Source organism: Bos taurus, chromosome 4, assembly GCF_002263795.3.
Source record: "Bos taurus isolate L1 Dominette 01449 registration number 42190680 breed Hereford chromosome 4, ARS-UCD2.0, whole genome shotgun sequence".
NCBI classification, from domain to species: domain Eukaryota; kingdom Metazoa; phylum Chordata; class Mammalia; order Artiodactyla; family Bovidae; genus Bos; species Bos taurus.
This window is the reverse complement of record NC_037331.1, coordinates 56,513,263-56,526,215: the sequence shown is the minus strand read 5'-3', so window position 1 is coordinate 56,526,215 and position 12,953 is coordinate 56,513,263. Positions and strand designations below refer to the sequence as shown.

Here is a 12,953-nt window from a genome sequence, read left to right as displayed (position 1 = left end):
TTCATGTATGCACATTACATGCACAGCCTTTTGCATCATGGATGAAAGTATACGATACTGGGAGGCTGAGCAGAAGAGAGCTGGCTTCATGAAAAAGGATCATTTCCCTCTTATTAACTTTTCCCTCTTTGATCTTTTTTTTTGTAAGTGTTGAATACACACAAAGTCTTGCTGTTCAGACTTACTTGCCAATTTTGGAGTTAAATATCTTCACATTAATTATCATTTTCTCTATTTTGTTTCTGTAGCAGAAGGCATGAAGGTGAACACAGACTTGGACAGACATAAATCCAGGATGCAAACATACAATTTAAACTTGTATTGACTTTAGAGGGATTTTTAAAGGAAGGAGAACATGAAGAGAATTTGGAAAGAAAAGAAGAATGATGGATGGGCAAACCCAAGTAGGTGTTGTGAAGTCACTGTTTTTTGTGACTGCAAATGCCGTGGGGTATTTCTGACGTCTTCAGAAAGTGGCTCTCATCCTTTTTACTCAACATGGGATGATAACAGGACACAACTGTCAGGCCCCTCTGTATCTGAAAGTCCCTGTACATCAGTGATGCCACATGGTCCTTTCCTCTTTTTCTCATGTTTCACTGAAAGTAACTTCGCAGTTTCTTATCATCTCTAAATTACTCATATATCAAGGCATCCATGACATGTGAGGAGGAAGCGTGGCTTGTAATTCTTTTTGCTTTCCTAACTTTATTCTTGACCTGGGTAATATTTTATCTTTTCCAAGGGACTAAGTTTTCCTCTTCAGAGCAAGAACACTTCCCCCTTATTCATCAAAAGAAATGTCCTTATTAATCTGCGCTTGCATATTTTCCTCCAAAAGAATGAATACTTCCAAGACTAACAAACTCAGTGTGGCAGAATATCCAAAAACATCAATTCATGGTGTTCTCCCCGCATTTTCCCCATCCTCCCAACATACACATTTAGAGCAGGTAACTAGCAGCCAGCATTTGCAATTCCTTTCTGTAGTTATTTTTGTCAGGGCAGAATGCAGAGCAACCTGAACTCAATCACTCATCCTGTCATTTGCAAAAGTCTAAACCCACTCACTGCTTCTTCAAGATGTTCTGGCAAGCGAGGGGAAGAAAGAGAAAAGAGGAAAGGAGATTTCTGCAGAGATGAATGCTGGCAAGTCTGGAGATCAGCCAGCCTTACTCTTATCTCTGCCCCTGCCCCAGGAGATGGCTGCAGGGCTTCAGAGTCTAGCCACAGGTGCTCTGCTTCTGCAGAGCCACGGACTGAAGGGACTCTGTACACAGGACAAGGGCCACCCTGGCATGTGACTAATAACCAAGAGGACCTTTCTGCTTCCTTGACACTGTGTAAGACACCAATCCTTTGCACAGTTTTGGGGTGTGCATGGGGTGAGGGGGTGAGTGAAGCAGCAAATACAGAATAAAATGAAAACTCCTGCCAGCCAGATAGTCCTCCCACAGCTGCTATGGTGGAATGATATTCAGAACTGCTCCATTACAGAATTTTTATTTTTACTCTTCCCTGAGCCTGCCATCCTTTGGCCTCCTAGCAAAGAACATCATTAGCATGCACTTAGTTTGTTTACCACTATTTCTTTGAGCATCCATGAATCTTTTTAAAAACTCTCTTCCATTTATAGACATTTTGCGACATGATTTTCTCTTTTAAAATTTTCTCACTATGAAAAATATCAAATGTACAGGAATTATAAAGAACAGTAAGATAAATCCCCACATCCCCATCACCTAGCTTCAATAATTATCAATATTTTTATGCTAATTTTGTTTCACTTATCAACCCAACTATTTTTTCACTGGGAAATTTTAAACCAAGTCAGAGACATCATAACATTCTACTTGTATAAACATCAGTTAGCATCTTTCACAGGCAGGTCATTTTATAAATACAGGACCACAATACCTTTATTACATCTTTAAAAAAGGCAGACAGTAATTCTTCAAATTAATGTAAAACCAGTCTATATTAAAAATTTCCAGATTGTCTTAAAACATGTAATTTATAGTTGGCTTCTTTCAATCACAATCCAAACATATAGTATTTTCTAGCCTGATTTTCTATGACAGTAGAGAAACCATGTTGTTGTTTAGTTGCTAAGTTGTGTCCATCTCTTTTGTGACCCTATGAACTGTAGCCTGCTAGGCTCCTTTGTCCATGGGATTTCTCAGCAAGAATACTGGAGTCATTTCCTAGGACTTCCTGATAGCTCAGTTGGTAGAGAATCTGCCTGCAATGCAGGAGACACTGGTTCAATTTCTGGTTTGGGAAGATCCGCTGGAGAAGGGATAGGCTACCCACTCCAGTATTCTTGGTCTTCCCTTGTGGCTCAGCTGGTAAAGATTCTGTTTGCAATGCGGGAGACCTGCGTTCGATCCCTGGAAGTGAAAGGCTACTCATTCCAGTATTCTGGCCTGGAATTCCATGGACTATAGTCCATGGAGTCACAGAGTGGACATGACTGAGTGACTTTCATGTTCACTTTCTCCAGGGGGTTCTTCCTGACCCAGGGACTGACCCTGTGTCGTCTGCATTGGCAGGCAGGTTCTTTACCACTGAGCAACCAGGGAAGCCATACCCACATTTAAATTATTGTGCAGACTGTATGAGGCTAGCCTTCTTTACTGAGAACACACTTCGGAAACAAAGAATCTGTGCAACCGTACAAGTTTTCCACCACAGAAAATTTTACTCTTACCCAATCCGCCATGCAAAATCTTGAGCTATGTATAGCAGCAGGAAAATAAACTTCACTTAGATTATTTCTTTTTAAATCACAGATTTAGTATACTTTTCCCATCTCTAATTGTCAGCCACATGGTCTTGTTTTGAAGTATTTAGGGCACCTGCTAGTTGGGCTGCTGGAGTTGTATATTTATGCACACATAGCAGCCTGTTAGGGAAGTATTGATTTTTCTACAGCAGTTACAAGACGCTGTGTTTGCAAATGTGGAAGAGGAGCCCACTTTATATTTAGTAAGGATGTTAGTTCAACTAAAAATAGAAAGAAAAAACTTAACCTTGCAGCATGATGAATGGCAAAGGTGGGACACAGCAGCAGAGAATAACCTCTTTCTTTGTAGACTACTCTTGCAAGTATAGGTACAAATAAATAAATTTGAGGGGATTTGATGCTTTTCTCACTTTCACTTTTTATGGAGGTAACACTGGCTTATAAATTTTATAAATTTCATGTGTACAACACTATATTTTGACTTCTGTATACACTACAGCATGCTCATTACCAAAAATTTAGTTTCCATCCATCATCGAACGGTTGACCACTTTACTTATTTCACCCTCTTCTAGCTCCCTTCAGAGGCCAGATGGAAGAAGCAAGACCTACAGCCCCACACCCTCCAGAATGAAAACCACAATCACAGAAAGCTAACCAAAATGATCATATGGATCACAGCTTTGTGTAACTTAATGAAGCTATGAGCCATGCAGGTCCACCCAAGACAGACATGTCATGGTGGAGAGTTCTGACAAAACGTGGTCCACTGGAGAAGGGAATGGCAAATCACTCAAGTATTCTTGTTTCAAGAATCCCATGAACAGTATGAAAAGGCAAAATGATATGATACTAGAAGATGAGCCCACCAGGTCAGTAGATGTCCAATATGCTAGTGGAGAAGAGTGGAGAAATAGCTTCAGAAAGAATGAAAAGCCTGGCCCAAAGTGGAAATGATGCTCAGCTGTGGATGTGTCTGGTGGTGAAAGTAAAGTCCAATGCTGTAAAGAACAGTATTGGATAGGAACCTGAAATGTTAGGCCCATGAATCAAGGTAAACTGGACGTGAGATGGCATTCAAGCAGGAGATGGCATTTTAGGAATCAGTAAACTAAAATGGATGGGAATGAGTGAATTTAATTCAGATGACCATAATATCTTCTAGTGGGCAAGAATCCCTTAGAAAAGGAGTAGCCCTCATAGTCAACATAAGAGTAGAAAATTCAGTACTTGGGAGCAATCACAAAAAAGACAGAATAATCTTAGTTCATTTCCAAGGCAAATATCACAGCAACCCAAGTCTATGCCCCAACTACCAATGCCGAAGAAGCTGAAGCCGTAGTTCTTTTTCTTAGTTCTATGAAGAACTAAGATCTTCTATAACACAAAAAAGAGATGTTCTTTTAATCACAGGGGACTCAAATGCAAAAGTAGGAAGTAAAGAGATGTCTGGAGTAACAGGCAAGTTTCACCTTGGAGCACAAAATGAAGCAGGGTAAAGGTTAACAGAGGTTGCCAAGATAACACACTGGTCATAGCAAATACCCTTTTTCAACAACACAAGAGATGACTCTACACGTGGACATCACGAGATGGTCAATATGGAAATGAGATTGATTACATTCTTTGCAGCTGAAGATGGAGAAGCTCTCTACAGTCAAAAACAAGACCTGAAGCTGACTGTGGCTCAGGTCATGAGCTCCTTATTGCCAAATTCAGGCTTAAATTGAAGTAGGGAAACCGACGAGGCCATTCAGGTATGACCTAAATCAAATCCCTTATGATTTTACAGTGCAGTTGAAAACCAGATTCAAGAGATTAGATCTAGTAGACAAAGTGCCTGAAGAACTATAGAAAGAGGTTAGTAACACTGTATAGGAGGCAGTGACCCAAAAGCATCCCAAAGGAAAAGAATTGCAAGAAGGCAAAATAGTTGTTTGAAGAGATCTTCTAAATAGCTGAGAAAAGAAGAGAAGTGAAAGGCAAAGGAGAAAGGGAAAGATATACACAACTGAATGCAGAGTTCCAGAGAATAGCAAGGAGAGATAAGAAAGCCTTCCTAAGTGAACAATGCAAGAAGTAGAGGAAAACAATAGAATGGAAAAGATTAGAGAATTGTTCAAGAAAATAGGAGATATCAAGGGAACATTTCATGCAAGGATAGGCACAATAAAGGACAGAAATGGCAAGGATCTAACAGAAGCAGAAGAAATTAAGAAGTGGCAAGAATACACAGAAGAACTGTACATAAAGGTCTTAATGATCTGGATAACCATGATGTTGTGGTCAGTCACCTTGAGCCAGACATCCTGGAGTTGTGAAGTCAAGTGGACCTTAGGAAGCATTACTAAGAAATGAGCTAGTGGAGGTGATGAAATTCCAGCTGAGCTATTTCAAAATCCCCAAAGATGATGATGCTGTGAAAGTGCTATAGTCAATATATCAGCAAATTTGGAAAACTCAGCAGTGGCCACAGGACTGGAAAAAGTCAGTTTTCATTCCAATCCCAAAGGGCAATGCCAAAGAATATTCAAACTACTATACAATTGCACTCCTTTCACATGCTAGTAAGGTAATGTTCAAAATCCTGCTAGACTTCAGCAGTACATGAACCAAGAACTTCCAGATGTACAAGCTGGATTTAGAAAAGGCAAAGGAACTAGAGATCAAATTGCCAGCACCCACTGGATCATAAACATTGCAGAAAATTCTAGGAAAATATCTACTTCTGCTTCATTGACTATGGTAAAGCCTTTGACTATGTAGATTACAACAAACTGTGGAAAATTCTTAAAGAGATGGGAATACCAGACCACCTTACTTGCCTCCTGAGAAATCTGTATGCAGGTCAAGAAGCAACAGTTTAGAATCGAACATGGAACAATGAATTGGTTCAAAACTGGGAAAGGAGTACATCAAGGCTATATATTGTTACTGTGCTTATTTAACTTACAGACATGAAAGTTGCCAGGCCAGGTAAAGCATGAGCTGGAATCAAGATTGCCAAGAAAAATATCAACAACCTCACATATGCAGATGATAGCACTTAAATGGCAGAAAGTGAAGAGGAACTAAAGAGCCTCTTGATGAGGTTGAAAGAGGAGAGTGAAATGCTGGCTTGCAACTCAACATTCAAAAAACTAAGATCATGGCATCCAGGCCCATTGCTTCATGGCAAATATTAATAAAAGGGGGAAAAGTGGAAGCGGTAACAGACTTTATTTTTTTGGGCTCCAGAATCACTGCAGATGGTGACTGAAGCCATGAAATTAAAAGATGCTCTGTGGAAGAAAAGCAATGATAAAACTAGACAGCATATTAAAAAGCAGAGATATCACTTTGCCGACAAAGGTCCATATAGTCAAAGCTATAATTTTTCCAATTGTTATGTACGGATGTGAGAGTTGGACCATAAAGAAGGCTGAGAGTCGAAGAATTTGATGCTTTCAAACTGTGATGCTGGAGAAGACTCTTGAGGGTCCCTTGGACAGCAAGGGGATTAAACCATTCAGTCCTAAAGGAAATCAACCCTGAATATTTATTGGAATATTCACTGAAGCTGAAGCTCCAATACTCTGGCCACCTGATGCAAAGAGCTGACTCATTGAAAAAGACCATGATGCTGGGAAAGATTGATGGAAGGAAGAGAAGGTGGTGACAGAGGATGAGATGGCTGGATGGCATCACTGACTCAATGGACATGGGTTTGAGCAAACTCCAGGAGAATGTGAAAGATAAGGCAGCCTGGTGTGCTGCAGTCCATGGGGTCTCAAAGAGTTGTACATGACTTAGGGACGGAACAACAATAGCAACTTCCCTTCCCATCTGGTAGCCACTAATCCATTCTCTACATGCTTATTTTGTTTCACTTTGTTTGTTCATTTATTTACTTTTAATATTCTTCATGAGTGAAATCATATGGTAAGTGTCATTGCCTGATTTATTTCACTTAGCATAATACCCTCTCAGTTTCAGTTTCAGTGAAAGTCACTCAGTTGTGACCGACTCTTTGTTGACACCATGGACTATACAGTCCATGCAATTTTCCATGCTAGAACACTGGAGTGGATAGCCATTCCCTTCTTGAGGGGTTCTTTCCAAAGCAGAGATTGAACCCAGGTCTCCTGCATTGCAGGCATATTCTTTACCATCTGAGCCATCAGGGACACCCATAATACCCTCTGGGTTGTCAAAAATGACAATATTTCACCTTTCCTATGACAGAGTAGTATTCTGTTGTATGTATATCCAATCTCTTGACCCATTCATCTGTTAATGGAGAGTTAGGTTGTTTCCATATCTTGGCTACAATAAAAAATGCTGCAATGAATATAGGGGTGCATATATCTGTACAAATTAATTTTCTGGTACTCTTTGGATATCCAGAAGTGGAATAGCTTGGTCACATGGTAGATCTAATCTTAATTTTTGGAGGACTCTCCATACTTTTTTCCATAGTGGCTGCAACAGTTTACCAAATTTATCAATTTATCAATGTAAATTGGTGCAGCCACTACAGAAAATTACCACCAACAGTATATGATGGTTCCACTTCTTTCACATCCTGTTCAGTACTATTACTTCTTATCTTTTTGATAACAGCCATTCTAATGGGCATGAGATGATATCTCATTGTGGTTTTGATTGACATTTCCCTAATAATTAGTGATGTTAAACATCTTTCCATGTGCCTGCTGGCCATCTGCACGTCTCCTTTGAAAATATGTCTGTTCAGATTCTCTGCTCATTTTTTAATCATTTGTTGTGGTTGAGTTGTATGAGTGCTAAGTTGCTCAGTCGTTTCCAACTCTTTGTGACCCCATGGATTGTAGCCCACCAGGCTCCTCTGTCCCTGGAATTCTCCAGGAAGAATACTAACTACAGTGGGGTAGCCATCCCCTTTCCCAAGGGATCTTCCCGACCCAGGGATCAAACCTGTGTCTCCTGCATTGGCAGAGCAGATTCTTAACCACTGTGCCACCTGGGATGCCCCATATATTTGGATAATAACCTCTTATGGCACCCTACTCCAGTATGCTCGCCTGGAAAATCCCATGGATGGAGGGGCCTGGTGGGCTGCAATCCATGGGGTCACTAGGAATCAGACACGACTGAGCGACTTCACTTTTTCACTTTCATACATTGGAGAAGGAAATGGCAACCCACTCCAGTGTTCTTGCCTGGAGAATCCCAGGGACGGGGGAGCCTGGTGGGCTGCTGTCTCTGGGGTCGCACAGAGTCGGACACAACTGAAGCGACTTAGCAGCAGCAGCAGCATTGGATATATGATTTGCAAATATCTTCTCCTATTCAGTATGCAGTTTGTTGTTTTGTTGATTGTTTCCTTTGCTGTGCAGACATTTCTAAGTTCTATTTAATCCCATTTGTTTATATTTGCTTTTGTTTCCCTTGCCTAAGTAGACATACTCAGGACGATATTGCTAAGACTGATATAAAAGACTGTACTGACTATGTTTTCTTTTTAGAGTTTTATAGTTTCAGATCTTACATTCAAGTCTTTAATCCATTTTAAATTTTTGTGTATGGTATAAAATGAAAACCTTTAATTATCTGAATAAATTCTCCTTTAGCAAGAAAAACACTCAATATTACACATTTTTAGGCACTCCAAATTCTAATGTATATTGATATTCTTAAGTAACATGCTGACTTAAGCCCTATGAGGGGTGTTAAAATAATACCCTGAATACTTAATTTTTCTTAACATTTTTGTAAAAATATACGTTGGAAAAGAGGTTTTCACATTTCTAAACAGTCTCCAATTCCAGTGGTTGTATGGCAGCAATGACCTGTAAAATTCACCTCATGTTTTGGAAGGCTGACCACAACTCCAGGGAAATAATGCAGAAACTAAGGAATGAAGTGAGAGTGTACACACACCTCATACTTGAACTACGTCATGCTGGGAATTTGCACTTGATTATAACAGAGCGCTAGAGCCAGACTTCAGGGTTGGAAAAACAAAGAAAGGCTAGAGTGCTGTCTACAGCAGCGCTTTTCAATCTTTAGCCAAGTGCCTAAGAATCTCCTGCAGAACTTGGAAAAACTCAAGACTGTTGTGCCTCCTCTCAGGGGTTCTCAGAGACTCTGTTTCAGTGGTCTTGAGAGGAGCCAAAGGATCTGCATTTCTTACAAGCTTCCAGGTGATGCTGTTTACTGAGTGCCCTTGTGGTTGTTTAGTTGCTAAGTTGTGACTCTTTGCAATCCCATGCACTGCAGCCTACCAGGCTCCACTGCCCATGAGATTCTCCAGACAAGAATACTGGAGTGGACTGCCATTTCCTTCCCCTGGGTATCTTCCCAACCCAGGGATCGAACCCACATATCCTGTTTGGCAGTGGGGATTCTTTATCACTGAGCCACCTGGGATCACTGTTCTAAAGAGCACTGACATCAGAATGCATGGGGATCAGCATGCTTTAGAGATTTTTTTTACATTGTTCAGGTTTCTGAGGAGAACAAAACCCAGAGAGGTAGACATACTTTTGTTAAAGACAAAATAGAGGAGAAAAGTTTAGGAAGCAAACAATGACATCTTTAATGCAACAAAAGGTGCCAGTTTTATTTAGTAGGTCATGGGCCTAAGGACACAGGTATGCTGGCTTAGAGAAAGCTTTGTGTGGAAATACCACACATGGCTGTGCTAAGATTTATCTAGAAGATGTTAGCCTGCCATTCTCTCACATTCTGTTAACTCAAGCGAACCTGTACAGGTCTTATCATTTGAGCTCTGGCAAGAGCTTAAGCCACAAACGCACTTCAGTGTAGCCTTCTTTGGAAAACTCTTTGCTAAATTAATGCCAAAAGCAATAGGGACATTCCAAGGGTCTTGATCTGTTTTTGAAAAGCAAAGACACAAAGAATCAATGGAACATGAAGACTGAGAGGAGGTGTTCTTCATATAAGACAATTTGAGGTTATTTTTCAGTTGAATCCAAACATATTTCATGGGCTTCTCTGGCTGGTTTTAGATAGTTTGAGGTTGCTTTCAAGTGGTAACTTGCTTTTTTTTTCCCCCTGAAATTATCAGTTAGCATCAAACACTGGGCTCAATTATATATAACAAGGTTTCTTCAAATTGCCCCGTATGTATTCTACATTTGAGGGGCATCTTGGTCAAAAATCACTTCTGTAACATGAATTGAAGTAAAATGATAAGGGTTCTATTTCCAGTTACAGAAAACAAATTTTGCCATTTTCAAGTTGTGTTTGGATAAGTCCAAGAGAAAATACACTTTCAGGTCATTATATATTCAATTCAAATAGGTCCATCACTTTAATAAATCACAAGGAAGAATTATAATAGTAAATGAATGCTATGAACTTAGGGCTTCCTGGATGGCTCAGCGGTAAAGAATGCCTGCAATGCAGGAGATGTGGGTTCAATCCCTGGGTGGGGAAGATCCCCTGGAGTAGGAAATGGCAATCCACTCCAGTATTCCTGCCTGAAAAATCTCAGGGACAGAGGGGCCTGGTGGGCTACAGTCCAAAGGGTGGAAAAGAATGGGACACAACTGAGCAACTAAACAGAGCAGAGCTATAAGCATGCATATTAACATGTCAAATTAAGTAAGTTATGACTTTCTACAAAGAAACCCAATGCCAATGAGATTTTAAAACAATGTTTCTTCTAAATATTATTCTTTTTTATGCAACCAGATCTGTGTCATCAATTTGCTGGATAATATGCTCTATCTGCTGTGGCAGATTAACAAAACTGGATCTAATCGTTTCTTAGCAACTACAGATGCTTTAAAATCCTTTGGCTATAGTTTTTATGATAGGTCATTGGTTTCAAGATTTTAAGAGTACAGATGCTCAAGTCAATGTTTCATGAAGCTTATTTTAAATTCGTTATGATTCACAGCCTCAATTCAGGGTTCTAGAAATTCTGAGTTGCTATAATTCCAAATTCTGAAAGGTTAGCTCATTGCAGGTCGTACTGGAATAATGCTAGATTATAAAATTTGTCATTCAATGAAACACACAAAAGAAAGGTGATTTTTCAGATAGATAACAATTTAAAGAATCAGTTGTAGCCTTATTCAATGCCAAAGTGTCACTTAGTCTCTCTAGACTTCTTCATTGATTCAGACATTTGGTTTCAAATGCTGTCAGTGGTAAACTGTCCATCTTCATTTGTTTCCTTACAAGAACAGTGATGAGCTATAAAACAGGAGGGGGCTTCTGTTTTCATCACTTACCTAGGTTTTGCCACATGCTGAAAATTTCACAACCCATTGTTACCCGCATGTCACCATATCTGAAATGGAATAAAAATCAAACCTGATACAAAGGCTCCAGAAAAAAGAAGTTATCTGTGTCTTTTTAGGACACAATCTGTCATTCTGAATTAAAAGACAACATGTTCTTAATTGAAAATGTTTAATGTACACATCTTTTACTGAGGTATAACTGACATAATATCATATTGCCTTTAGGTATACAACATAACAATTTGAATATTTGTATATATTGCAAAATTGTCACCACAGTAAGTCCAGTTAATATCCATACCATAACTAGTTACAATGTTTTTTCTTTTGATGAAAGCTTTCAAGATGCACTTTCAATATGCAATGCAGTATTATTAACTAGAATCACAGTGTTGTATGTACATTACATCCATTCATTTTATAACTGGAAATTTTTACAATGTATTAATACATGTCTTGATGCCTCTAATTCAAATTCACATATTAACCCTTGAGTGAAACATATTTGTCTCATAATTTTTGGCTCCTATAGTATTTTTGAATCCTGAAAGACTGAGGACAAAGATTTCTAAATAAGCTCAAAATAGTGAAATTCCCAGAAAAGTTGCTTGGTTGTCCTCTTGGTCATTGCCCCTCCACTTTGATTTCTAGTTATGGAGATCAGATTTATGAATCACTCGAACTGAAATACTTTTTAAAAGGCACAACATTTGATTTGCCTCATATTCTTACCCAATTATACACTGGTACTTACTTTTCTAATACCTTTTTCTTTTTGGAAGGTGTAAACATCTCTAACTGCAGACACAACTGGTTTATAAAAATGACCGCAAGGTAAAAGTAGGAATCCCAGATCTACAATGAGAATGACATATTTAAATACTATGGGGTTACAAAAATATTTACAGGCGAAGTGACAAGATATCTTGGATTTGCTTCAAAAGTGCTAAGTGGATGGGGGGAGAGTTGCAAGAAGATGGGCCATGAGTTGATAGTAGCTGTATCTGGGTATGGGTACATGAGGGATTCATCATACTATTCTCTTTACTTTTATACATCTGTGAAATTTCCTATAACAAAGAAGCAAACTAACTAGATACTATTTTTATATTGCTGTATCCCAAGTTTCATGGGCTCTCTGGTATATGCTAAGTGGTAGATACTTCATTTCTCTCATAACATGTCTGTGTGTCTCCAAGGAGGCTGAGGCATAAGCTGGATAACTTTATTTCAGTGTGATTTCATTTTGGAACCCCTTTTAATGTAGGACTCAAAAAAAAAAAAAAAAAAAAGAAAGAAAGAAAGAAAGATACATACACTCTTTTGGATATGCTAATTGATTTAAATTCAGAGAGTACATAAAAATTCCCCACCCAGACAAATCTTCTAAGTTCTCTTACACCAAAAATGCATTAGAAAGAGATCAAAATAAAATTTCCAGAAATAAATGTAACCAAAAACATGGAGGACATAGGGAAAGAAACGACTTTTCTATTGACATCGTGTAAAATTAAAGATTAATATGAGAAACATTATAAAGAATTAATATATTTTATAAAGAGTGTTCACAAATTAAAAAGAATATAAAACTCTAAGTATTATGATGAACAAAAGAACAGATACCTCACAAAACATGAATTTTAGTCAATAATTAGTCAATAACTAATATAGTTAATGATTAATAACCAATGAATAATTAATAACATAACTAGTGAGAAATGTGGGCTTTCCCTTGGCTCAGATGGTAAAGAATCTGCCTGCAATACAAGAGACCAGGGTTCTATCCCTGGGTTGGGAAGGTCCCCTGGAGAAGGAAATGGCAACCCACTCCAGTATCCTTCCCTGGAAAATCCCATGGACAGAGGAACCTGGCAGGCTACAGTCCATGGGGTGGCAAAGAGTCAGACATGACTGAGTGACTTTACTTCATCTCAGTGAGAAATGTAAATAAAGCAAAAAATTGCTCCCCT

At 38.9% G+C, this 12,953-nt stretch overlaps 1 protein-coding gene across 4 annotated transcripts in view; it reads right to left on the bottom strand.

Moving 5' to 3' along the window:
- The window catches only part of DOCK4 (dedicator of cytokinesis 4), a 479,778-nt gene that overhangs the window by 73,259 nt on the left and 393,566 nt on the right, over positions 1–12,953 (bottom strand). For all 4 annotated transcript variants that reach the window (XM_059885863.1, XM_059885865.1, XM_059885864.1 and 1 more), the window contains exons 29-30: positions 11,738–11,838; positions 10,972–11,030 (exon numbers count right to left, since the gene is read on the bottom strand). In XM_059885863.1, coding sequence (XP_059741846.1) covers positions 10,972–11,030; positions 11,738–11,838 — 160 coding nt within the window. The remainder of the gene's footprint in view (positions 1–10,971; positions 11,031–11,737; positions 11,839–12,953) is intronic.